Genomic DNA, 25838 nt, shown 5'->3' with positions numbered 1-25838 from the left:
GAGGTGAAAGTGGTATCAATCTGTCTTATCTAACTCTAATCAAAAACAATAATAACTGAATATCCCAAAATGTCAAACTATTCTTAACGATACACTGGCTACATCCATTTAAAACAAATCCCAGTTGTTGTTGTTAGTATGACTTTTACTATAGGTCTCCCACAGGCTAATGCTAAAGTGTTATGCCAAACCAAGGGAGTCTAGGGGAAGTTCCATGGGATAACACATAGAGGTTAATTGAGAAGAGGTGGTTTTGATGTTAGCTTCTGCAAACAGAAGCAGATTTTGGGGGGAGGGGGATGACTTCAGGATGTAGTCATGGATGAGGGGTCATTCCACATGGCAGCCACGTCCCTGAACCTGCCAGTGGAATTGTGGGAAAGCAATATCCATTAGTTTCTCAGTGGACCCTTGTCTGAAATCCCCTTTAAGAAGTCAAAGACATACAGTTGGTTAAGTATGTGGGCTCCCCTGCTCTGACGCTGATAACATTCTACTTTGAGGTGTACTGTAGGTAGCCTGTGGAGATCAGACAGGTTCCATTTTCTCCGAGTTGCGGATTAAAACGTTTATTTTCTCTGTTGATAATGAATTAGTGGTTTCAGTGGATATAGGTGGGGGGGAAGAGACAGGGGTAGTGGAGCACGGCAAGAACATGTAATGAAAAATATGTTCCTCAGTATTTTACTGGTATGTGCAGTGTCTTATTATCCAGACCCTGTTTATCTAGTCTGGGGCTCCACAGAGTTTGTCTTACAGTTAGTTACTTTCAATGTAACAACGTGAATTACCATTACTTATAAACTATACTACTCCTCCCTCTGAGTATTAGACACTTGGAGTGTCAGAACTAGAGTCACAACATGTATTACCACATCACAATCTCAATATTCTTGGACAATTATGTACAATAATAACTCTTTGCGTGCAATATCTGTTAGTTAATCACTGCTGCTACAAATATTTACACAGTACTTTATTTGTATTCACACTGTACGTTATTTAGGTTCACACTGCACTACAATTGCATTTGTACAATCCATTGTTTAAGCAACATGATTTTTTTAAACCTTTTATTTCTTTATGTGAACAACTGCAACTGAACAATTTCCCTGAGGGAATCAAAGTATTCTGATTCTGAATGGCGTATTTGCAAATACACCGGGGTTATCTTACGTAGTTATATCTGCTATATTGGGCTTGTTGAGGCTGAATACCTCTTTGTGTTGTTTTAGAGATTAAACATGAATATTTTGGCCATGGACTTTCCAAACTACGGTAGGTATTGAGCAATTTGATCATTCATTTATTGAACCTCCAATTTACCAATCTGCAGGTTCTGTTTAGAGACACAGCTTACTTGTCTCAGTAGTTGGCATTGCTCCCATGAGCCACTTACTTGCAAAGAGTGTACTGCATTTTAATGTCTACACTTTGGTGGAAATAAGGGACAAAAGTAGAAAGAAACAAGCCAAGAATAAAACATGAACAGCCATATTATATGTGGGCTTGTCTGTCGCTTTTTCTTCTTTTTAAACCGCACAATCACAATTAGCCGTTTTCTCGGATCTTCACTATAAGCATGGTCATTTATGCTTTTGATCATGCTGGAGCCCAGCGGTTAGAGCTAAAGGGTTACCTGGCATTGATGAGATACTGGGCCAGGCTGATGTTAGCAGGAGTCCCTGTGATGGTGATCTGGCGCTCTGACGAGCCCTCCATGGCGTTCGCAATTTTGATCTGCGCTCCAGACATCTGTCGAATCTCATTTATTTTGGTTCCCTGGCGTCCAATGATGCAGCCTATTAGCTGGGGAGAAAAAGTAGATGTCTTGGAACATGAAGAAAGGAAATGAAACATCTGTGTTTTCTTAAATACCGGTACATTCATACTTAGTACCTAATACACCTGAAGTTAAAAGGGAAAGTTTAATGGATCGTGAAATGGTCTGGGTTTAATTTAAATGCTATAATTCAGGAAGTTGCGTTTGATGAATGATAGCATGGTCAATAGGTCAGCTGATTGGGGGTACTCTACTGTGCAAACAGTCAGAACTTTGTTCTGTTTGCAGCATCATTGTTGTTGTCAGTCATTTGTTCTCATAACATTTAAACGTTGAAGTAAGATCCCAGTGTACTGAATATGCTTTAATTATCAGTGAGTTAACAGTTACAATTTCACTTAATTAGATAGGTGTGCTTTGTGACAATTGTCTGCATAATTGTAGGTACTACACTATGACATAAACTACAACCTTTAGTGCACAATCGTCTCAACATAATTCAAATTTACACATGTATATAGGTATGACATGCCAATTAAAAGAGACATCATTTGAAAAGTACAGCATTTTGAAACATATATCCCTCAGTCAGCTGTCTCAAGAAAGTGTTACTCACATCATTAGGAATGGTGAGTTCATGGGTGCTGGCTGGTGGACTGGCATCCAAACCTGAATTGGGGAGCAATGGGATAAGAAAGGAGATTTGGCTTTAAAAAGTCACTTTAACCTTTTAAAGGAGTATTTTGACATTTTGGGAAATATATTTATTCGCTTCTCTGTCAAGAATCGGAAGATTGACACCAGTCTCATGTCAGAGTAGTATAAATCTTCTAATTTAACTCTTATAAATAAAAATGACGATAAATGTCATTTGCCAAGACATCAAACCGCTCCTTTAAGTACCAGCATATGATAGCTTATTTCTTAGTCCACCTTTTCTTGTAGTTTTTCACTGTTTCTCCTTATCACATCATGTGTGTGTGTGTCTGTGTGTGTGTGTGTCTGTGTGTGTGTTTTGTCAGGATGTGAGAAACGTCAGCTAAAATGCATTTAAGAAAGGGGACATTTTTTAAAGAGACTGTCCTCCCTAAAGAAATTACCCATATGTCGTTTTTACAAGCCGCTTATTACAACCCACATTTATTGTGACGGCGACCTCTAGTGGCCGAAGTTCTTATGACGGGAGTAAAAGAGAAAGGCAGGTGACGTATAAACGGCGACAAAGTCCGTGTAAGGATGGGTCAAACAAACACAGGACTTTGGCCCAGAAGACCATTGTTTGTGTCCTGTGTGAAACCAAAAGTCAACATAAGTTAACTTGTAAGGAAAATCAACTATGTTAGGCTATGTAACGTACGTAAGTATGTGAAGTTACAGAACTATATCACATACTTGGGTACATAAATGAAGTTACTAGCTATTTTAAAGTGCACATATTATGCTCATTTTCAGGTTCATAATTGTATTTAGAGGTTATAGCAGAAGGTTTACATGGTTTAATTAAAGAAATATATATATATTTTTGTTGTACTGCACATTGCTGTAGCTCCTCTTTTTACCCTGTGTGTTGAGCCATCTGTTTTAGCTACAGAGTGAGGCATCACACTTCTGTTCCATCTTTGTTGGGAGTCACACATGCTCAGTAGCTAGGTAAGGACTACTAGCCAGTCAGAAGCAGAGTATGAAGGCGTGCCATGCTAGCAGCTAGGAACAGCAGTTTGTGAACAGTGTTTTCTGTTGGAGATGGTAAGTCCCTTTTGGGGTGGACTTTTGGCTTTTTCACTTTGTAAACCTATACCATGCACAAAAAAAAGATTTCTAACACAATAAAGGAAAGGGGAAAAACCAAAAAGCATAATATGAGCACTTTAACCCAACCCATGATCATTTCCTCAACCTAACGAAGCACAAATTGTCTCCCAAACCTAACCACACTGCAACCGTTTCATAACGTTAACCACGTGTTAAAAACTGTGACCGTTACGTTTAGGACGTGTTGATCTGTTGCCACTGGTAGGGACGTTTATTTCGGAAGCGCTCCTGTGGATCGTATTAGAGGGTAGTAAAAAACGACCTATGTGGTCGTATGGGTTGGAAGACTCGTATTTTTAAAGAACTCTTGTTGAAACAATAAATAATTCCATTTATACGGTTATCTGCCACATCCTTTCAGATGAAAGTGGTAAAAAAAACAAAAACTGAATCAAACATATTTATTCATGAGATCTTCACTCTTTTGCAAGTACAATGCAGGACACGATACAGGAAGAATAATATATGTACCAAGGTGCATGTGAAACCGTTGAATTCGGATGTGGGGGCAGATTTAATTGTTTTTTACAGTACAATGTGGCCAACCTTAATGTAAAGTTAAACAACAAAAAAATGTCTTAGAGGAAGGATGTATCCTGTTTCCAAGTGATAAGGCAATTCTGAATACTTTGTTTTAAAGTAAAGCCCACTGTCTTTTTTTTTTTTTTTTTTTTTTGTTGCATTTCACTGGAATAATAAGACAGCGCCAAGAGAAAAATATATACATGAAAAAAATCAAAGAAGGAGAGAAACCACAGGGGTCGAGTCATGCTGTGCCAAAAGAGAGATAAGGTGGTAGGTAGGGAAAGAGAATCTTTCTCTGGATGCAAAGAGAAGGAAGTATCTAAAGGGCCTTGTGGGTACGTACCAGGGAAAGCAGGGGTGGTCTGTCCGAGAGGGGTAAAGGGGGTTTGCTGCATAGCCAACTGGTGGAGCTTGGTCAACTGCTGAAGGGTTAGGAGGGAAAGTAGAACTAAGAGGTTACTGTTACACAGGTCACACCAAGAAATGAAGCCAACCAAAAACTAGAGTGAAGAAACGGTGAGGAGAAGGAGGCCATGACACAGGGTGGTGGATGACAAAAAAAAGTAAGAGAAAAAGAGGTACAGAAAGAGCGTAACTGTCTGTCACGGAGTTGTAAATTGCTAGGTAATTTGAATCTTCTCCCCTTTTCTACCAATTTCCATGTCATTTTCACATACGGCAATGTGATATATATTTTTTTTTTAAATTACAAAATGGCGAGACAAACCACTTCACTCATGAGCACATTAGCCAAACGCAGGAAATACTTTCGTTCCCATTTGCCGCCTCAATTACCATGTGTCCTTCTAGCTGGCACTTATGACTCAGAAACGACATGGTCACAGGAGCTTCATCCCCTGCTGTGGATCATTTCCATCAGGAATGGGGGGGGAGACGGATGCTTTGGAGCCTTCTCCTTTTTAAGAGGAGTTTTAATGAGGGTGGAAGATGGTGTCAAGCCTGTACTTGAGTGATTGTACCGTCAACCACCACCTCCAGCAGCATCAATCATTGCCCAACTTTGAATTAGTGGATCTGACACAAGGTAGCTCTTGAGATGGTCTTAAGACAATGACATATGAAGGCAGATTATTAATGGAGGCTATATGTTCCACTGGAATTAAAGGGGTGTCAACATCAAAATTGCCATTATTGTCTTTGCCTTCATCATTATACACAGCAGTCACCGTTTTGTTATCAACCACATCTGGTAAGAGTTATTTCCAGTGGTTGAGCTGTAGTTCACCCTTAAATCACAAGGACACTGTTTTTTTGGAAATCTTGATTTATAACTTGCCTCGAAATAACCAGCCATGTAATAAAATGTCTGCTATTCTTTTTAATTAGACACAATGAAGATACAGGTAGAATTCTTGATTAATTCAGAAAGAGACCAAGAACTCACATCTGGATGTGGTATGGCATACTGTCCCTGAATTGTGTAGGCCTGGAAAGATGAAAAAACATAACGGATAGCAGATGTTAGAATCTTATTTACAATATGATGGGGAAAAAACACAATCAGCTTGCTCATTCTAAGCTCTTTGCAAACCGTCTGTACACTTGTAGCGCAAATAACCATAATGTTTAGTTTTTTTGTGTGTGAAGTGATATTACAGCCTATGATCTTAATCATTATCATCATTACCACATTCAAAGCAGTAAAACTGAATTACTGAATTATATAAACACGCACTGATTTATGTGAGTGTCTGCAAGATAATGTCTTATATGATGTAGTGTACTAGACTCAAAAACCGAAGTGGTATGTTCACTATGGAAACTGTGGACACTTGAGAAACATCTGAGAACAAGTGCAAACATTTCATAATATACAGAAAGTTGCTTTGCCACCAGTCGTCTAAGGAAGAGCTCCTGGAAGAGCTGCTTCATGATTCTTTTTGATTAAGATAAACTTTATTGTCCCACGAGGTGGGAAATTTGTCTTGGGCACTTACATTGTTTGGGCACTTACATTTTTCAATCATGCATTCAATTCTACATAGAAAACGTCTCAGATGACCGATGTTTTCAAATCCTAGTATCTTTAGTTTAGATTTGTGTCTATTCATAGTCAAATAAAGCAGATTTAATACACATGCATCTAGGTTCCAAATGACTGGAGTGGACACAATTACAGGAACATCTGCGCAAAGTGATGCAATCCAAAGCGACACCGGTAAAACCTACAGCAGCTTCAGAAATAACCACAATGTTGTATGAACACGTTGGACATAAGTCTAAAATTCACAAAAGTAGAATTAATAAAAGATTGGGTGGTACTATATTGCACAGGTGTTTCTGTGTTTCTGCGTTCTCTGTGCAATTGTGTTCCCTCTTCAGAATTTTCCCAAACAGCCTCCTGTTGTATGGTGTCTTCGAGGCTTCAACTGTGTCTTACAATCAACGTCCACTGGGTATAATTTCCAGACAAAAGCCACCAAATCGGAGTCATTACAAGAAGTTATGTGAAGCGTCTCTAAAATGTATCTCTTTTGTTTGCTACATTTTCAAAATGCATCACCAGCTTTTAGTCAAGTTCTGCAACTCCATTATGTACATTAGCTGGACTGACACAAGTATTTGCTGTTCATTCTTGCTGACACTGTCATTGTTGCTCAATCAAATATGGTGCGACTTACAGCTCCCTCCTTCCCTTGCTTACAACCCACCCAACCAAAGATGACTGTTGGTAGGAGACAGCACGTGAATTGCATACTTTAGTACCAAAGTCACATATTTTGTGCACACATCAAACCAATCTCTGCCTACCTTATGAAGCTACCTCCCGAAGACTTTTGGAAGCAGTTTAATAATGTCACGTTACTTTTGCCTTTGTTACTGAGAGTGCACATCAGGCATACAGTATTTGCACGACAGCAAGGAAAAAGTAAACCCAGGCCATTTTAGTGGTTGAACAAAGCCAATGCTGTAATGTTTCTAGCCTTATTTGTAAAAGGGTCGTGGTGGCATAGAACTGCAGTAATATAACAGGCAGTGGCTGATGCTGCAGTACAGTAAAAAGTCTCAGGTTGGCTGGAGGCACAAACTAACAAGCTAGCGCTAGCTCAGCTCTTACCTGGCCACCAGAAAAAATGACCGGTGTGGAGGCAGGCTTTGGGCGATAAGGGATGGTGGCACCTTTTGGTGGAGACTAAAAGAAAAGGAAGAGAGAGGAGATTCAGAGTCAGCATGTTCTTACTTTATTTGAAAAAGGCAACTGCTTGTTCAACGATTTGTGAAATGTGCTTATTCGCTTTCTTGCTGAGAGTTGGATAAGAAAATCTATACCACTCTTAAGTCTGTATGCCAAATATGTTAGCTTAGCATAAAAATCCGTCTACCAGCCCCTCTAAAGCACAATGTAACGTGACATAACGTGTTTGTTTAATCTGTACCAAAAAAAAACTAATTGTTAAAGGGACAGGTTGTGGTTTTGTTATGTGCTGGACTATTTCTTGGCCAGGTGGCAGCTATTGTTTTTTTTTCCAACCCACTTTAAATGAAACCACGCAAACTTCAGTATGAGGCAGCATCAGAAGCTGTGTTTTCATGGAAAGCTACAGTAGCTTGGAAAATAGCATTATGGGGCACAGAATTTTATGAATTTACTGTTTATCAGACTGCAAATAAGGCAAGAATTAGCTTGCTAGTGTTTGCTGAATTAAACTGAAGGTCATTCTCCGGAGTGGCTGTCCGTTCTTGTCGCAGGCAAAGTAGTATCCTATCGGCAGGGAGTGTGCTAGCTAACTAATTCTTGTCTTATTTCTCGTCAGCCGTAAATTCATGTAATGCAGTGCCCCATAATCGCTATTTCTAAGCTACTGGAAGTTTCCCCAGGAACGCAGCCCTCAATGCTGCGCCGAGGCTTTCATCATATGGAAGTGGCCGTGGTTTCATCTCAAGTGGGTTGGGACAACGATAGACGCGTCCGGGTGCAGTGACTTCATGTTATTTAGTGAGCCTTAAGGTGTAGACACATATAGCCGACGGCCGACCGTTGACAGAAAACCCCGTCGATATGATCAGTCCCCGAGGTCCAAAAAACTGCCACAGAACAGACCAAAAAGACGAGACGTAATACATCTCTATAACAGCAGGCAGCGCTACTCTGTATTGTTGCCCAAGAAATGAAAACCGGCAGCTGATTGGACGAACGCGTCACATGGATTTGTTTTCTCCGGAAATTCAAAGCCAGACTGTCATGGCGGCCGTTCAGAATACGATCTCATGTTGTACTAAAATAGTTCACTGAAACGTGTTTCTGAAAACATTTTAAGCGAGAAATAGGCCATGCAGTTGCTGAATCTGTCTTCATTTCAGCTCAACAAAGGTCAGTTTAAAAGATTTTCGTCAGATTTTGAGAGACTCTAGTCACACGGGACAAACCGAACAGATTCGAGTCACTGACCTCGCCAGACTGTCCCACGGCCGATAATCGGCCTGATGTGTGCCGGCCCTTAAGCTGCTTACACACCAACCAGATGGCCAACCGTCGGCAGAAAAGGCAGTTGGACTGATCATTCTCCCCGAGTTGGTCAAAAAAATGCTTCAGAACACACCGAAGAGACGAGATGTAATACGTCTCCATAACAGCAGGCGACGCTAATCTGTATTGTTGCCCAAAAAAGGTGATTGGACGAACGCGTCACCTTTTTTCAAAGACCACCTGTCATGGCAGCTTGTTCAGAATACGATCTCATATTGTACTAAAATAGTTCACCGAAACGTGTTTCTGAAAACATTTTAAGCGAGAAATAGGCCATGCAATTGCTGAATCTGTCTCATTTCAGCTCAACAAAGGTCAAAAAAGATTAAGTTTAAATTTCGTCAGATTTTGAGAGACTCTAGTCACGTTCATTCCGCTCCCCGTTTCCGGGTTAGCACTCTACCTATCAGAAGGGTCATTTTTGCCCGACTGCCGGCCGTTCCCGCCCCGCCAATTATACATGTCAAATCAGCCAAAATGAAGGCAGACGGCTCCCTTGGACGGACGACGGCACAGAACACACCGAACCGACTCAAGTCACTGACCTCGCCAGACTGTCCGACGGCCGATTATCGGGTCTATGTGTCTGTTCCTTTAGAGGTGCTGGTAGGCAGACTTTATCTTTGGACAGAGCCAGGCTAGTTGTCTTCCTGTGTTTCCAGTCTGTATGCTAAGCTAAGCTAACCGGCTACTGGCTTTATATTAAATGAACAGAAATGAGAATGATAGTGATATTCTCATCTAACTCTTAACAAGACAAAGTGATAAGGGTAATTCTCAAAATGTTGAACAATTACTTTAAAATACTAGTTGTCTTATGTTTTCTATCTGGTGAAGTACTGTGTGTAATTTGTAAATGTATGTGAAGCAGGGCATTGATTGAAAATAAAAGATATTTATTCAATAATCCTTAGGGCAAATACAGGAACAGCATTCATTCATTCACTTAGTAATTCATATGTATTATCAATCTAGGTAATCTTGTTTCTCCAGGTGCTTTATTGCATCAAACTACATTAGAGTAAAAGCAATACAATCCGTCTGATTCAATATTGCATCCTGGTAACTGAAATATGTTGTTCATGAAAACAAAAAGGAGTCATGGCACTCAGAGGTATTAGTAGTGTCTATTTGTGGAGATTAGGAAAATACAAAGGCCTGGCACAAGTAAAGCCTGTTGATCACAGAAAAAAAATGCATCACCATGACTATCTTTCCTTACAATAGCAGGAGGAGGATTTCAGTGAGGAGGCAGGCAAGTTCCAGTTTGCAAACTTACTATATTGACACAGTTATTGATTCAAGCTGTGCCTTAGCAACAAGGCTGTTCAAGACAGAGGAGAGAGCTAAATCCGAATTTCCTCTGTAGATGCTGCGCTGTAAAGGGAGGAGGATCCACTTAAGTTTGTGCATTCAATACAATATCAAGGAACAGCAACTGTGTTTCAGAAATAGGCTTGTGTTTTCCTTACAGTTCACCTGGGTAGTTGCATGCAAAAAATGGTCAGATGGGAATTACAAATAGTTTTACTCAGTATAAAGTAATTTATAGTTCCACCACAAATTAATTGTTGAGTTTATAATACCTATCCAAGTTTGCTTTATTAAAATGGAAAGTACATAGCTAGACACAAATTGCCCTCTTGGGGCCTCCATTATGCATGGAAGATTGTTTGTCAGGTTGACATTTATGGATTTATCTGTGTTTTTTGCCCCCAACGCTGCCTTCCAGGCAGCGCTGCCTGGAAGGCACCGTTGGGAGGCACTGGTTCTTGTTAGGGTTAGGTGCCTTGAAGGCAGCGATCGCAGCGCTGCCTGTAAAAAAGGTGTTTCTAACTTGTTTCTCATCTTATCTTCACTGAATCCCATTCACAAATCCTAAGAAAATATGTTTTACCATATGTTTTACTACTGCTTTCAACTCACTACTAGATTCTATTGGCTTCAGTCAGAGTGTGCATGAGGCCACGCACTGTTTTAACCACACCCTCGACCTCGTGCTGGCATATGGTATCAAAATTGGAGATGTATTAGTCCTTTATCAGACCACTTCTTAATTACTTTCGAATTTTTAATACCCAATTATACGAAATTAGATAAAAGCTACTGATGCCTATCTGACAGTGCTATAGCTAAATTTAAGGAAAACATTCCAACAGCACTAAACTCATTACCTTGTTTTAATACAACAGAGGACCTTCATGTAAACTTTAGTCCCTCTCAAATCGACAATTGCGTAGATGGTGTTACGGCCTGCCTACGGACTAGTTTAGACTCTTCTTCTCCACTCAAAAAGAAGAAGATGAAGCAAAGGAAACTAGCACCTTGGTATAACTCCCAAACTCGTAAATTAAAGCAAAACTCGCGAAAACTTGAAAGTAAATGGCGCTCCACCAAAATGGAAGAGTCTCGTTTGGACTGGCAAGACAAAGAAAACCTATAGGACGGCCCTCAGACATGCCAGATCAGACTATTACTCAGCATTAATAGAAGAAAACAAGAACAACCCAAGGTTTCTTTTCAGCACTGTAGCCAGGCTGACAGATAGTTACAGCTCTACTGAGCCATCTATTCCTCTAGCTCTGAGTAGTGATGACTTCATGAGCTTCTTTAATGATAAAATTATAACAATTAGAGATAAAATTCATCACCTTTTGCCCTCAACTTCTAATGGTTCACCTTTCAACGCAGGACTGCTAGAAAGAACGACTAGACCTGACATATACTTAGACTGTTTTTATCCTATAGACCTTCAACAACTAATGGTAAAGGTATCTTCAGCTAAGCCATCTACCTGTCTCTTAGACCCCATCCCAACGAGGCTACTCAAAGAAGCATTACCCGTGGTTAACAACTCTCTACTAGATATGATCAATATGTCTCTATTAACAGGTCATGTACCGCAGTCATTTGAAGTAGCTGTGATAAAACCTCTTCTGAAAAAACCCACCCTCAATCCTGAGGTCTTAGCAAACTATACCCCTATATCTAACCTTCCCTTTCTTTCCAAGATCCTTGAGAAAGTAGTTGCTAATCAGTTATGTGATTTTCTCCATAGCAACAGCTTATTTGAAGACTTTCAATCAGGATTTAGAAAGCATCATAGCACAGAGACGGCACTGGTGAAAATTACTAACAACGTTCTAACTGCTGCAGACAAAGGACTTGTCTCCATACTTGTTTTATTAGCTCTCAGTGCTGCTTTTGACACTATTGACCATACAATCCTGTTACAGAGATTAGAACACTTAGTCGGAATTAAAGGAATTGCACTAAGCTGGTTTAAGTCTTATTTCTCTGATCGATCTCAATTTGTTAATGTTAATGATAAATCCTCTAAGTACGCAAAAGTTAAACATGGCGTTCCACAAGGCTCAGTGCTTGGACCAATTTTATTCTCCTTATATATGCTTCCTCTTGGTAATATCATTAGGAAACACTCAATTAACTATCACTGCTATGCGGACGACACCCAATTATACTTATCAATCAAACCAGACGAAACAAGTCAGTTAGCTAAACTTCAAGCGTGTATTAAAGATATAAAATCCTGGATGACCTATAATTTTCTGATGTTAAACTGTAACAAAACTGAAGTTATTGTGCTGGGCCCTAAACACCTCCGAACTTCATTATCTAAAGATATAGCTACTCTGGATGGTGTTGTCCTGGCCTCCAGCACTACTGTCAGAAATCTAGGAGTTATTTTTGATCAGGATATATCCTTTAACGCCCATCTAAAACAATCATCGAGAACAGCCTTTTTTCATCTTTGTAACATTGACAAAATTAGGAATATCCTGTCTCAAAACAATGCTGAAAAACTAGTCCATGCATTCGTTACTTTCAGGCTGGACTATTGTAATTCCCTACTGTCAGGTTGCTCAAATAAGTCCCTTAAGACTTTCCAGCTGATCCAGAATGCTGCAGCACGTGTTCTGACGAGAACTAAGAAAAGAGATCATATTTCTCCTTTTTAGCTACTCTGCATTGGCTTCCTGTGAAATTCAGGATTGACTTTAAAGTCCTTCTCCTGACCTACAAAGCCCTAAATGGTCAAGCACCATCCTATCTAGAACAGCTCTTAGTACCTTATTGTCCCACTAGAGCACTCCGCTCCCAGAATGCAGAGTTACTTGTGGTTCCTAGAGTCTCCAAAAGTAGAATGGGAGCCAGAGCCTTCAGCTACCAGGCTCCTTTCCTGTGGAACCAGCTCCCAGTCTGGGTTAGGGGGGCAGACACTGTCACCTCATTTAAGAATAAACTGAAAACTCTCCTCTTTGATAAAGGTTATAGTTAAGAAGTGAGGATTTGGAGCGTCCGCCTAACCCGGCCCACCTGCTTCTCTTCATAGTCATCAGATTTATTGATGATATAATCAATAATAAAGTGAGAGTAGAGGGAGGCGGGCCAGTACAGCCTCTCATCAATGTTTTCATTTGTTTCCTTTTGTATGCATCCTGTACCAGAACTACCTGTTACTAACCTAGCTGTTGGGGCTTTGTAAATTATAGAGTGTGGTCTAGACCTACTCTATCTGTTAAGTGTCTCGGGATAACTCTGTTATGATTTGATACTATAAATAAAATTGAATTGAAGTGGTGAATATAACTCAAACAAGGCATTGCGTGAGTGTCTTGCCAGAAATGTAACACAACTCGTGTAGCCGTAAACTGTTCAAAGCTGGCTTTTGTAAGTTCTGCAAGAATACATGAATTCATTGTTAGCACTTGAATTAAAGCTGGGGCCTGTTTCACAAAATCAAGATAAGGGATCACGAAAGCAGAGGCACATAAATCATCATGGAGATTTATTCTGTGCAGCTAGCCTGGTCCTGACCAGGCTAACAGCCAGGATTTATTTAATACTGGAACCTTTTCTATTCACTCAGCAGTGGTTTTACCCTTTTGTTATCAGCCTGGATTAAAATACAAAAGGTGCATATTGCTGTTCATTTAAGTACTGTTATTATTTAAAGTTGTGACCATTATTTTTTTTATAATTATAAATTTGTCATTGTGACTGTTATATTGCTGTATGAAGACTGCTGTTCATATTGTTGTAAGAAGTTTGATGAATATATTATGGTAGTTGTTGAGATAATTAGAAAAGGATGATAAAATTTCAAATGAGTTTTAAATGAAGTCTGTTACTAAGGGCAATACACACATACATTTCTATGGTTCCCCAATGCACCTTAAATTATTTTAGTTTATAATTTCTTTTTTTATTCTTTAACAATAAGGATCATGTTTGTTCTGCTTCCATGTGCATTGTATTTGGCATTCTTAGCACACAATTTGTGTTGTCCAGTAAACTGGGACTATAATTTGGGAAGATTGTACAATTTTAAGAACATATCCAAACTGTACAATCATCCCAAATTATAGACTTAGTTCACTGGACCAGTAACTATCTAGTGATGTAGGCTACTGTACATTCATGTAACAACAGGGAGAGGACACCTTAATGGCTTTTGACCTTATATTTTGCCTGGGGGGAAATAACTGATGAATATACTCTGTTCCATTCATGTTTATAGTGTGCATGGAATTTATCACTTTATCTTTTATAGTTTCTAGATTTGACAGTGCAATTTCTTCAGTGTCTTTATTTTCTATGTCCATATATACCAGGGAGCAAGGCATATAATATGTAGAGAAGGAAACTCGTCCTCTATAAAAAATAAAGAAACGCGAGAAAAAGCGTGACAGATAATAGCGGACAGACTAAATGATAGTCTAAAAATATACATTTATGAACTACTGCTCTTAAATGAAACCATTCAATGTGTCACTTGTCATTTGCAAAAACGATATGACTTAGGGAATTAATATTTTAGCCAATGAGAAAGAGGGAGGAACAGAGTGAAAGAGATATTTACGCTTCATATTCTAGCGTTATAGAAAATGGATCTTCATGGTAAATTTCCTGAGTAACTATCTTCTGCTTACTTTTAAGGCGAAGAGTACAATTGTTAATTTGTGCAAATGATTAGTAGCCTAATCAAATGTATATATTTAGGCTGCTTACGCATTCAGTCGGTCCGTGATCGTCTGCTACGCTTTCTCTCGCTGTTTCAGTAGACCGGCCGTGTTATTTTCTTTTTATTCAAATAATGTTTCACGTCATCATACTTCCACAAGAAGCTGCTGCTCACTCTGTATAAAGTATGTACAATGCGTATTCTCCATTTTGGCATCAGTAAATCTGTGCTTGACCTCGCGGTCTTTTGAAGAAATCTGTGGACGCGCATCTATCAGAATTAGTTCAGCCTGGCTCGACCTAGTCTCTCCTCCTCCGCCTGGCTCGACCTAGTCTCTCCTCCTCCGCCTGGCTCGACCTAGTCTCTCCTCCTCCGCCTGGCTCGGCCTTCGTGAAACGCACCAAGCCAGGATGCATAGATTAGACTAGGTCAAGCCTCGCTTTATCCGTTATCCTGGATTTATATATTCTGCTTTTGTGAAACAGGCCCCTGGTTTGCTAAATCTTTACACACTCTACCTCCAGCATGACCACACAGATTTGTTTGACACACTGGATGATGGCTTCTGGGGTTCCAGAGATTGTAACTGCACGTTCTGTGGAGTTGGGCAGCATGTCCCCTGCCACCTGAACCTGGGCCCCTGTGGACTGAAGGAGAGTAGAGTGACTTTGAGGGACAGTGTTGGCAGGATTTAGTTCTTAATCACACATGCTGTGGCTAATGATTTTGGTGAGTTCAAACGGTCAGCTGCACTGGCCTCTACCTCTACCTATTGAAAGGTGTAAGTTTCTTGAGCCTCTGGCAACATCCAGTATCACAGCTGGGTATGACTGTGACCACACCAAACTGGGCTGTAGCATTGCACTGTAGTGTCATATTACATCACTGCTGCACAGAGTGTGGAAAAAGCATGTTTTTGCCACCACTAGTTAGCAGTGCAGGTAGGATTATTAGACTGGGTGCAGTTACTTTTTGAAATTGTCTGTGTGAGCATGTTAGCATGCTGACATTACCGTTTAGCGTAAAGCACAGCTGTGCTGCCACACAGAGCCACTAGCATTAGTGTAGGCTGTTAAGTCTTGATTACAGATGTATGTGTATTAATTATCAGCATGTCTGTGCCCCTTCAACCCTCCAGACTTCCTAAAAATTGGGAAATCATCTGACTTTGCTCCCTTATGCTTGTAGACCCAACTAGAGAACAACGCCTGTGTGAAAAAGAACACACATGCATCCACTGTGTGAGCACAGACGGAGCTCTCTAGCCATGTCATCTGACACCCCTTCAGTCACTGACGTGGGTGGCAGATTTTTACATTAGGGATTCACCGATCCGATACTGATATCAGATATTGGGCCGATATTGACTCAAATAGTTAAATCTGGTATTGTGACAGTGGGCCCGGTCGATTCAATTTAATTATATGCTAAAATTCCAGTATGTAATACACAGTATACTGTATATTACATACTGGAATTTTAATCCTGTTTATTTTTTGACCAATGTGTTGCTGCATTTAAAAAGGTTTACACTTGAATTGTAATTCTTGTTAAAAAAATAATTTTAAGTTGCTGCCGCAAGATTTATTTTAATAATAACAATTCAGTAAATGCATATCTATGTATTTATTTGTTACATTTTGATTCACAAAGGAAAGCAATGCTTAAGTCAAGCCTGATGTTGCCTTACGTAAAGGAATGACCCAGGTCACTTCCACACAGTGAGGAATACAGCTTATTAATTACACACTGGTACCGGATCGGTACTCTGTATCAGCCTATAACCAAAACCAAGGTATTGGTATGTAGTCTGAAAAAGTTGAATCAGTGCATCCCTTTTTTTACAGGTACTAAAAGATTGGTTGAAAGTCTGAAGGGTTATGGGACTGTAGAAAGTTTGGAAAACACTGTACTGAGAGTGTTATTGTTGAGTCGGTCCCATAGGTGAACAAATATGTAAAAAGTTCAATGTGCTACCATTGAGAGTTTAATGGGAAAAGCTGTTACAGGGCTAGATAAACTGGAGTTGCAATACTGTTGATACTGAAGCTACAAGGTCAGAAATGTGTGCCGAAAGTCATAGTTATTACATTATTAAATACCTACTTATTAAATGAAAACAAACGTTAAAGAAATTAGGAAAATGTAAGTTTAATTACACAACGAATACATGTTCGTATCCATCCTAGCATTTAAATATTATTGGAGAATTGTCAATTCATAAAATCATAATAAATAATAATATCTGAATAGCATTTCTTTTTAGGTTATCCATTAAAAAAGAAAAAAAATCATATTGTACCTCTCTCATTTCTTTTATTTTGGAGCCTCCTTTGCCTATGAGGGAGCCACACTGGCTGGCTGGCACTACAAGCCTTAAGGTGACAGGGGGCTTGCTGGTTGCTGGGCTGTTGCTCATGGAATTGATTATGTCCTAGAAAACAAGAACATACAAATCATTATGCAGTGGTAAGATTTTCCTCAATGTGACCCAAAAAAATCCGTGATGTCATTGTTTGTAGGGGCTATCCATATAAATCAGTTTACAAAGCTACAAGTCTGTACAAAAAAACAGCAGGAACACATATCTTTCAATCATCCTTTCATTTCTTATCTGCTTGCCGATTGAGCACTGCTCTTTGGCTTTGCCAGTAAATAACGAGCGCCTTGGTCTGGCAGAACAGATTTGAACACAGGCAGGTCACTGCAGCAGCAGTGGGTCTCCAGTCGCAGTGCTCAAGTAGATCAATTAGATGGGTGACATCAAAGACAGGATCCGAGGAAAAGGTCGCAGAAAGGAGACGATTTAAATTCAGCTACAGCCTTGCGACAAATATCAACCACGATGAAGGATTGTGTGCAGAGGTGTAGGTAGGTATTTAAGTACCAGAGAGCACATATGAGAGGTTAAATTGTGGTTTGTTTCAAAGGTTATTTAACCACTGTTCCTTCAGTGGCAAGTTCACATACAGTACATTAGTCAATTTAGGGGCGTTTATCTACGTTTCCAGGGTCCTAGGTTCCCCATCTCAATATCCGTTTATATGACACATAAAAGGAGACATTTCATATTGTTTTATGTTCTCAGCAATGTTTTTTCTGAGGTTGAACGTTCAAGTTAAAATCACCCACATATTGCTAAAATCTTACTGATGTTAAACTAAACCTACACCCTCAAGTTTGAGAGGAAACCCATTTTCTTGACTTTATATATTGTTATTACATGGCTTGGTTGAATTCTAAGGCATTCTGCGGTCTGTTATTTCTTGATAACAGACTGTTGCTGAGTATATAGCACAGCAGCACCCCATAACAGCCCGACTCATAAAATATTCAGCTACTACCACAGCCTGTAAGGGGGATAAAATGCATGCCCGGACCGCAGAAATGTATTCGCTCAGGAGCGGGGAGATACTGTGGTATTGAGTAATAGACGAAGGGTTGCAATAAACAGCTACAGAGATTTTACGTTGCTATGGACGCAGGATTCCAACCGTAGAGACGGAAAGGACTATTTTCTTTAGCGGAAGCAATACAATCGTATTTAAATCAATAAACTCACTTTTAAATCAATATTTTGTGTCAAATTATTTATTTATTTGGTAAGTAGCCATGTAATAAGCGGAATAATGTAGAGTGAGGCGGTTGTTATAGCGAATACAACCCCTTTAGGCTGATTCAGGACCACTTTGCGTCGGGGTCTACATTATCCCTTGCATATCTTCACAGTGGCTGGACAGATTTCTACCACTCGAACTGCATTTGGAATTTCCGTGGCACTGAATTCTTTTATAATTTGAATGTACCAATCTCTTACAATGTTAGTTTATATCAAGAGTAGTCTCGCATTGCCAGACCTTCCTCCTTTGTGTGTACACAAAGAGGGCAAAAGGCCTTGAACTTCCATTGGACTTTAATGGGCGTGAGCCCATTGATCTGTGCATATTTTACTTTATATAGAAAACTACTGCCACAATCCTATCGTACCTCCTCAAATTTGTAGGCAATCATAGCAAAAGCCTTGAAGATGGTGTCTGTTGGTCCAGTGATGGTGACGATCCTCTCTGGACAGTTGCCTTCAGAAATATTGATCCGTGCTCCGCTCTGGAAACAACAACACAAACAAACTGTCAATGGGGTCAATCTAGTTGATGTGAGATCTTAATCCAGGTATGGATCTCAACCAAATTTACATAATCTATTCACTACCGATAAACTGAAGAAAGTATGAAATTAAAAAGTTGAACGTGACATTCATTTCAAGTGATGTGCATTGTGTATAGTGTTTTGAGTAAATCACATTGTGACCTGCTTGGAAAAGATGTACATATTTCACAACATTAACACATTTTTATTATTTAATAATTTCAATTGTGTAATTTGTTAAGACTGAAACTCACCTCTTCTCGCATCTTTTTTACCGTTTCCCCTTTCTATAAAGAAGTAAATTATGATCAAAATTGTAACACGGTTCAACAAATATTTTCCCACAAATTCAAGCATGTGTGAGCTAATAAAAATAACATACCTTTCCTATTATACTTCCAACCTCCTGCAATAAAACAAACAAGCAAGAGAAAATAAAGTGTTCATTAAAGAAAGTTCTGGATAAATGTACAGAACTAAAACTGCTTTGCTATTCCTGGACATGGTGCACACAGTACAGGGGCATGCAGAGGTTTCCCAGCTGCATGGCCATGTTGAGGGCCACACTTTCCATATGCATGTAATCACTCTTCATGAGCTCGCTGTGGCGCAGAGGGCCAGCGCTGGCTGCAAGCGTCAACACTCCCTGACCTCTCCTCCGTGACGGCCACGGTTCCATCCATTGTGACGTTAAAGCTGCCGGCCAGCTGCTGCGCGGTGCCAGGTTCTTCTTTAAACATTCATTTAGATTTATCGAGCACCGTGAAAAGTCCCACAGGAGAAATACTTTGTCGTTGCCCTCAATTATTCCTTTAGGAATTTATACTTCATTCAAGTTTTGTTTTCTTTCTTTTCACTCAAACTTTTACCTCTTTACCAAATGTTCATACATTAAATCAGCTGATAAATGATTGTTTTTTTTTTTTATTGTCACTCACAAATTACATGTCATCTCTTTCCATGCATTTTCGGCAACTTAGAGTTATTCCAGCTCTTAAACAATGAGTAATGACTCACATCTGACAATTTGACCAACATTTAGCTACAGCAAAAAAAAAGTGTTTGTACGGCTCAAGTTATACTTAAAACAACATGAAAACTAAAGAATCCACACATTTCTATTCCAACAACAGCTATGACCTGCGCCAACCAATTCTGCTCGTACAAAGTCCAGAGGAGGGGGCATCCAGGACAGTACATCCTCCCCCTCCAGGGACACGTGTCCAGCAAAGTCTTTCACATGTCCTGTACCGCCGCCACCAACACTGTGGAGGAGAGCGTTATACAACAATCCAATCTCGACTGTTTTGCGGTTTGTATCCTATCATCTACTTGCTGGACCTCTGTGTGTTTGTTCTGAAAGCAGTTATGAGTCTCGGAGAACAAGGAGACACGAAGCAGGGTTCAGTTCACAATGTTCTACAGGTTCAATGAGACTCACAAGGATATATAAAGTACGTTTTCTAAGAATCACTGTTTACTTTGATGACGTGAGAGCAGAAAGATAAGAAAGAAGCTCCATAGTAAAGGGGGATTGGTTAAAGGTAGGTTCACGCAGATAAATCTTCAGGAAAGAAAACTGTTACAATTTATGATACAAATAACTGTAAAATAGATTAGAGAGGCTTTGTTCACAGTTTTTACGGAATGGAATTAACAGATTCACATATTTCAGAGAGTATATCTTAGCTAAGTACGCCGAGCACACAGGGTACCTGCACGTGATAGACAATGCTGACAATGATCACCAATATCTCACCCAGTCGAACCAAGTGGCTGCTCAATTTGAGGGAAAGACCCTTCTGCCAAAGTCCTCTCTCATAAGCCATCTTCAAACTATCACTGGGTCACTCGTGTCAGGGACAAAACAATGGGAAGATTGTGGCTCTAGTGTTTGCTGTGAACACCCCACCAACATGGCCAGCTCAGTGGAGATGTGTAGTGTGGGTTTTTCCAATTACCTATCAGCCAGCAGACCTCCCTGAAGACATATGCATTTAAACCTTCATTCTATTTCACTCTTAGACATTGCTCACTAATAAACTCTGCAGACTTAAAATAAGTGAAGCCAGCTGCTTGCAGCTATCTGTTATCACAAAATTGTGCTACACAGCTTTGGCACCTTAATGCCGTAGGGGGCTATGAAAGCAAAGACCATGTTAGTCGAGCATGATGGATCTTAACGAATTGGCCAACACATACACACCAACACCAACTCTGACCACCTCTTAAAGAGTAGAAGGGGAAGAGGGGGGAGGCAGAGCACGTTACCCATAAATGTCTGGGAAAAAAACAACGTTGGTGCCCACTTACACTGTGCCCTGGGAAACCTGAAAACACTTATAGCCGGTACACACCAATCAGACGGCCGACCCTCGGCAGAAAAGCCAGTCGAAATAATCAGTCGGGTCCCCGAGGTCCAAAAAACTGCCTCGGAACACACTGAGGCGACACCGACTTGAGAAACGTAATACGTCTCTATAGCAGCAGGCGGCGCTACTCTGTATTGTTGCCCAAGAAATGAAAACCGGCAGCTGATTGGATGAACGCGTCACATGGGTTTGTTTTCTCCGGAAATTCTAAGCCAGACTGTCATGGCGGCTCGTTCAGAATACGATCTCATATTGGACTAAAATAGTTCACTGAAACATGTTTCTGAAAACATTTTAAGAGAAGTAGGCCATGCAGTTGCTGAATCTGTCTTCATTTCAGCTCAACAAAGGTCAGTTTAAAAGATTTTCGTCAGATTTTGAGAGACTCTAGTCACGCTCATTCTGCCTGCTGTTTCCGGGTGAGTCCCGACTGCCCTGTCTCCGACTGAACATGTCAGGTCGACCAAAATGAACGCCGACAGCCCCTCAGACGGATGACGGCACGGGACACACCGAACAGACTCGAGTCACTGACCTCGCCAGACTGTCCAACGGCCGATTTTCAGCCCTGTGTGTCCCGGCCTTTAGGGCAGACAAGAACACTGAGCAGAGTCAGTAGAAGCCTGTCACTCTTTAAGTCTGGACGTAGAGTTTCTTTGTATCAACCATCCTGATTCGGAAAGCTACAAGCCCCAAAAAAAAAGAAAATCAGTTTTCCCTGTTTCTACATGACAACACACAAATGGTGTTTCTTAAAGTTATCACCTTGGTCGGAGCTTTTCAAAAGCTCCATTTACAGTGACCTAAAACACTGTTTGTGTGTGGACAAAAGGCCAAAATGCAGAGAAAAGGCTACGCTTTTTAAAAATACCCGTGAGTGCGTGGCCTAGGCCTTAGATTTGACAAAGCTCCTCCAGAACCACAACATTTTTTTATAAAACTGCAAATCTCCATGGCTAGTGATCTCTGCGCTCAGTATGTATGCCCTTGATCGCCTTCACTCCATCCAAAACTGTGCTGCAAGGCTACTTACAAAGGTCATCCAGGCGATCTCACGTCACCCCAGGACTCAAGTCTCTCCACTGGCTACCCATTTAAATTAAGATTTTAATCTTAATTTAAATTTAAGATTCTCATTCTCACATACAGATCATTGCACGGTCAGTCACCTGCACAGGTGGCTGACCTACTGCAACCCTATTTATCAGCACGCCCCCTAAGGTCCAATATGTCCGATCTCCTGACACCTGCTGAGTTCCTAGCACCCGAATTAAGCCCCGTAGGGCCCCTACGGTAGGGGACTGTTTGTTTGAGTCGGTAGCACCGAGACTCTGTGACGCCCTGCCTCATCCAATACAGTCTGCTGTCTCTGTGGACTCTTAAAAATCAGTTGAAGACCTACTTTTTTTAAACGGGACTTTCGATGACCTCTCCGCACTTTATTTTATGTATTACCTTCATTGTACTTTGTTTTAATATGTATCTGTGTATTGTATGTTTTATATAAAGCACTTTGTGATTTTTTTTTTTTTTTTTTTTTTATCTGTGAAAAGTGCTATATAAATAAATGTTACTTACTTAGTGTAAGTATAAAATCAGTGAAGTTACCCGTTAGGTATTGAGGCTACTGTACCACAAACAGCATAAACGTGTGTGCCTGCTTACTTTTCCATGCATGAGGAGGCGGATGGTAAGGGTGACATTGAGGCCACCCTCTGACTGGACTTTGGTGGGCTCCATGCTCGGGGGAAGAGAGACCAAAGCACCCTCCTGTAATAGGATGTCCTCAGAAGGAGAAGGGGAAGGGTGGTCTTCCAGCCAGCCAGTCACCTGCCAAACACAACAACAAATTTTTTTTAACTTTGTACATTATGCAAGGATATATTGGGGATGCTCAGTGGTTTACAAATCACAATACTGACTAATAAAGACTCAGAACTATTCATTTGTCACAAAGGAGTGTGCTAGAAATGAAACTAGGCTAAATTATGAGAATGAATGCATTGACTAAACTCCTGAAAATGAATATCTCTGTGTAATAATGTTCACTTGAAGGTGCAGCATGATGACTTGCAGAATTGTTAGTGGCAAAGCCTTCTAAAAGACTCTTGATGAGTCAGACATTAAAGTTTTTTTCTCCAGTGCCCTCATTAGAGTTAGTCAAGTTACTTTGGCCCCCTTTGCCTTTGCTACTAAAGCAAAGGCAAACAAGACAGTCTGTAGGCTATGCATGAATGGCTCTGCCGAAAAGGGAAAGTTACTTTTTGTGTAGAATAAGTTAGGAGAAATGATTGTTCTGTTCATTGTGTTCTCTTGCAAGTCTACACTGGGTATTACAGAATAAATCATGGAATGCTATATCAAAAAATTATTTCTGCACAGTTGCCAAGTTAGGACTGACTTAATTTATAGTGCAATGCCTCCATAAATAAAAGCTCTACGGTGCTCCCATTCAAAAGAAAGTTTGAAAGGGTGTATGTACTGAATGTGAAAATACTAGACAATTTTTACTTTTACTAAGATTTTCTTAGAATAGGCTACTGTATTTTCATGTATCCCTTTGGTGGTGGTCTCTAACCATTTGGTCATTCTCATTACACACAGACAGCATCCAAATTACCTTATAATGACTTTCTGCTGTTATTACCTGCACACATTATCATTCCATTTTCTATAGGCCTATATGTCGCCAACCTCCTAGTCTGTATCAAACTGGGAACTTCTGATTATTTATGTTGGCTTGACAGATTCAAGTCCACAAGCCAATTCTATTTTTCAGCCAGCCAGATACAACCTTACAGGCTATTGTTGTTTTTGTGCCAATAGAAAAACTCACCCATTTGCATCACAAAATGGACTTCAGGCAATGTTAAATTTATGAATCAAACTTTCTTTCATAGCGTGGCGGGCAATTTGAAGTTTTAGGAAACAATCAAATCAAAAGGTATCCTATATAAAAACAATTACAACATTGGAAGATTTATTATTTTTGGTATAACCAAAGAATTTCTAGACCGGCTGTGGTATAACCGCGCCCCTCTCTGCATTACAACCGATTACAACAAGTTAGAGTAATATGTCAACCTGTTTAACTCGACCAATGGACGGTGGGAAGCCAGGTGAAACCGTCTCCTTTAAGTAAATATCAACGAGTGTCCTCTGTCGTCTCACTGCGAACGGGCTCAGCAAACGGTGGAAAAATGTCAAATGAAGCCAGCCGTCGTACAGTAACGTTACAACACCGCAAGTTGGAAATAAAACAACCATGAAAGTGAGCTAACTGCTGTTAACGATATCAGCTAGCTTAAAGTTAACTATGCTAACACCGTGCTGCAGCTAGCTTGCAGCAAATAAAAGAAGACTCAACAAAACTACGCAGCAACACCTCCAAGAAGAGCCGGATAATGACCTTCATCTCAATATGGCGAGTAAAATATATTTCACTTGCTACTACAAGCTTTGTTTAACGTTGTGTCCCGTTTTGGCTTCATATGTGTAAATTGTTTGTGCATTTCTTGACTTTATGGAGATGCTTGAATGTACAGCGCGTCGTTTGCGTGGATGCTGAAGCTGTGTAGCTAGGTGCCGAATTCTCTCCACCGTGGACAGGCCAGGGCCAACTTGTTCACTGTTTGTGATTTGTGATTGTTTGCAGAGCATCTGGAGGGTTTTGTAGTTGCACTTTGTCTTGGTTTTGAACGTACTTACTACCTATATAACGGTGACTGAAAGAGAACTTCAGCAATTAGAGGAAGAATGTTGTGTAGGCCTTCCTGTCAAAGCTACTTTGTATGGCAAACATAGGCCAATGTCATGTGAATTAATATTCTCCTACCACCATGCAACTTTGTAAAATGCCACCAGGAGGCTGTGTGTTGTGCCTTTTTGTGTTTAAATTCAGGGGCAGTTGCATTTTCCAAGGTCTGACAGATCCTCACAGAGCTAGTCCTGCCTCTGGTTTAAATGGGCCAGGCTCCCCTCAGCCCAACGTTGCCTGTCATACAGCTGAATCTTAATAATACCACCAGTAAGCTCAGCACTTCCATTCAATACAACATTTAAGAAAAAAATGTAACTTAGTGCTTTTTGTGCTATCTACTTGAGCCAAGGACACACAGGGGATTAGCATAGGAGGTATACAGCTGCGCTGCTGCTCTGTTACGTGTTGTGATATCCTGTAATGCCTTGATGTGTGCTTGAAGTGTTTGTGGGACTTTCTTAGCACAGTGGATGTCATTTTCTAATTCCTTAAGTTCTTACACATTGGATGAGTTTTGGATGCGAGTGTTGTCAGCCAAAGTGTCTGAAATCACCAGCACATGGACAAGGGCATTCATTTATTTATTTATTTTTTAAATTGCAAAATTGGTATTTGGCAGGAGGCAAAGTATTTCATACCTGCTCCTAATTTCATATTTTGTTCAAATGTATTTGGTTCCTGTGAAGTGACAAATGTGGTGTCAAAACAAATTACTCACCAACCAAACTGCCAAGTTGGTGCATGTTGTGTGATGTTGTTTTTTAGACAACTAGCAACACCTACTGTAGAAAGCATAGCACACTTAATGTTTTTGCAAGAAATTGCAACCCCTCAAAACTACCATGTCCTACTTGTTCCCGCTCTAATGACCACCGTGTGTTTTGTTAAAAGGTGGCAGACAGCAGCATGTGTGTAGCAACCAAAGGTGCTAACAAGCTCATGTGTCAGATAATCATCCAGACTCT

The 25838-nt window shown here is 40.2% G+C and overlaps 1 protein-coding gene across 3 annotated transcripts; it reads right to left on the bottom strand.

Moving 5' to 3' along the window:
- Window positions 1-294: 294 nt before the first annotated feature.
- LOC114564401 (poly(rC)-binding protein 3) lies at window positions 295-24650 on the bottom strand. Of its 3 annotated transcripts, none has more exons than XM_028591726.1 (13): window positions 24198-24650; window positions 22779-22943; window positions 19124-19147; window positions 18996-19028; window positions 18583-18699; window positions 16898-17029; window positions 15114-15242; window positions 7200-7274; window positions 5526-5567; window positions 4464-4542; window positions 2400-2452; window positions 1640-1809; window positions 295-360 (listed from the first exon to the last, which is right to left on the bottom strand). In XM_028591726.1, the coding sequence occupies exons 1-13, from the start codon at window positions 24378-24380 to the stop codon at window positions 306-308; spliced, it is 1257 nt and encodes a 418-aa protein (XP_028447527.1). In that variant the 5' UTR covers window positions 24381-24650; the 3' UTR covers window positions 295-305. The 3 variants fall into 3 exon arrangements, with proteins under 3 accessions (XP_028447527.1, XP_028447528.1, XP_028447529.1); XM_028591727.1 differs by having other exon boundaries at window positions 4464-4539; XM_028591728.1 differs by lacking the exon at window positions 24198-24650 and adding an exon at window positions 23950-24111.
- Between the last annotated feature and the right edge of the window lie 1188 nt (window positions 24651-25838).

This window comes from Perca flavescens, chromosome 11 (assembly GCF_004354835.1).
Source record: "Perca flavescens isolate YP-PL-M2 chromosome 11, PFLA_1.0, whole genome shotgun sequence".
Classification (NCBI taxonomy): Eukaryota; Metazoa; Chordata; class Actinopteri; order Perciformes; family Percidae; genus Perca; species Perca flavescens.
Note: the sequence above shows the minus strand (reverse complement) of the source record. Positions and strands in the feature narration are given on the sequence as shown.

Bases quoted from the DNA above. Each gene is read 5' to 3' on its own strand.
- LOC114564401 (XM_028591726.1), bottom strand. From the start codon at position 24,380: ATGGTTGTTTTATTTCCAACTTGCGGTGTTGTAACGTTACTGTACGAC. The intron at 5,568-7,199 runs GTAAGAGCTGAG...TCATCTTTCCAG, and splicing joins TCATTTTTTCTGGTGGCCAG to GCCTACACAATTCAGGGACA. The intron at 2,453-4,463 runs GTACGTACCCAC...TCCCCAATTCAG, and splicing joins GACCACCCCTGCTTTCCCTG to GTTTGGATGCCAGTCCACCA.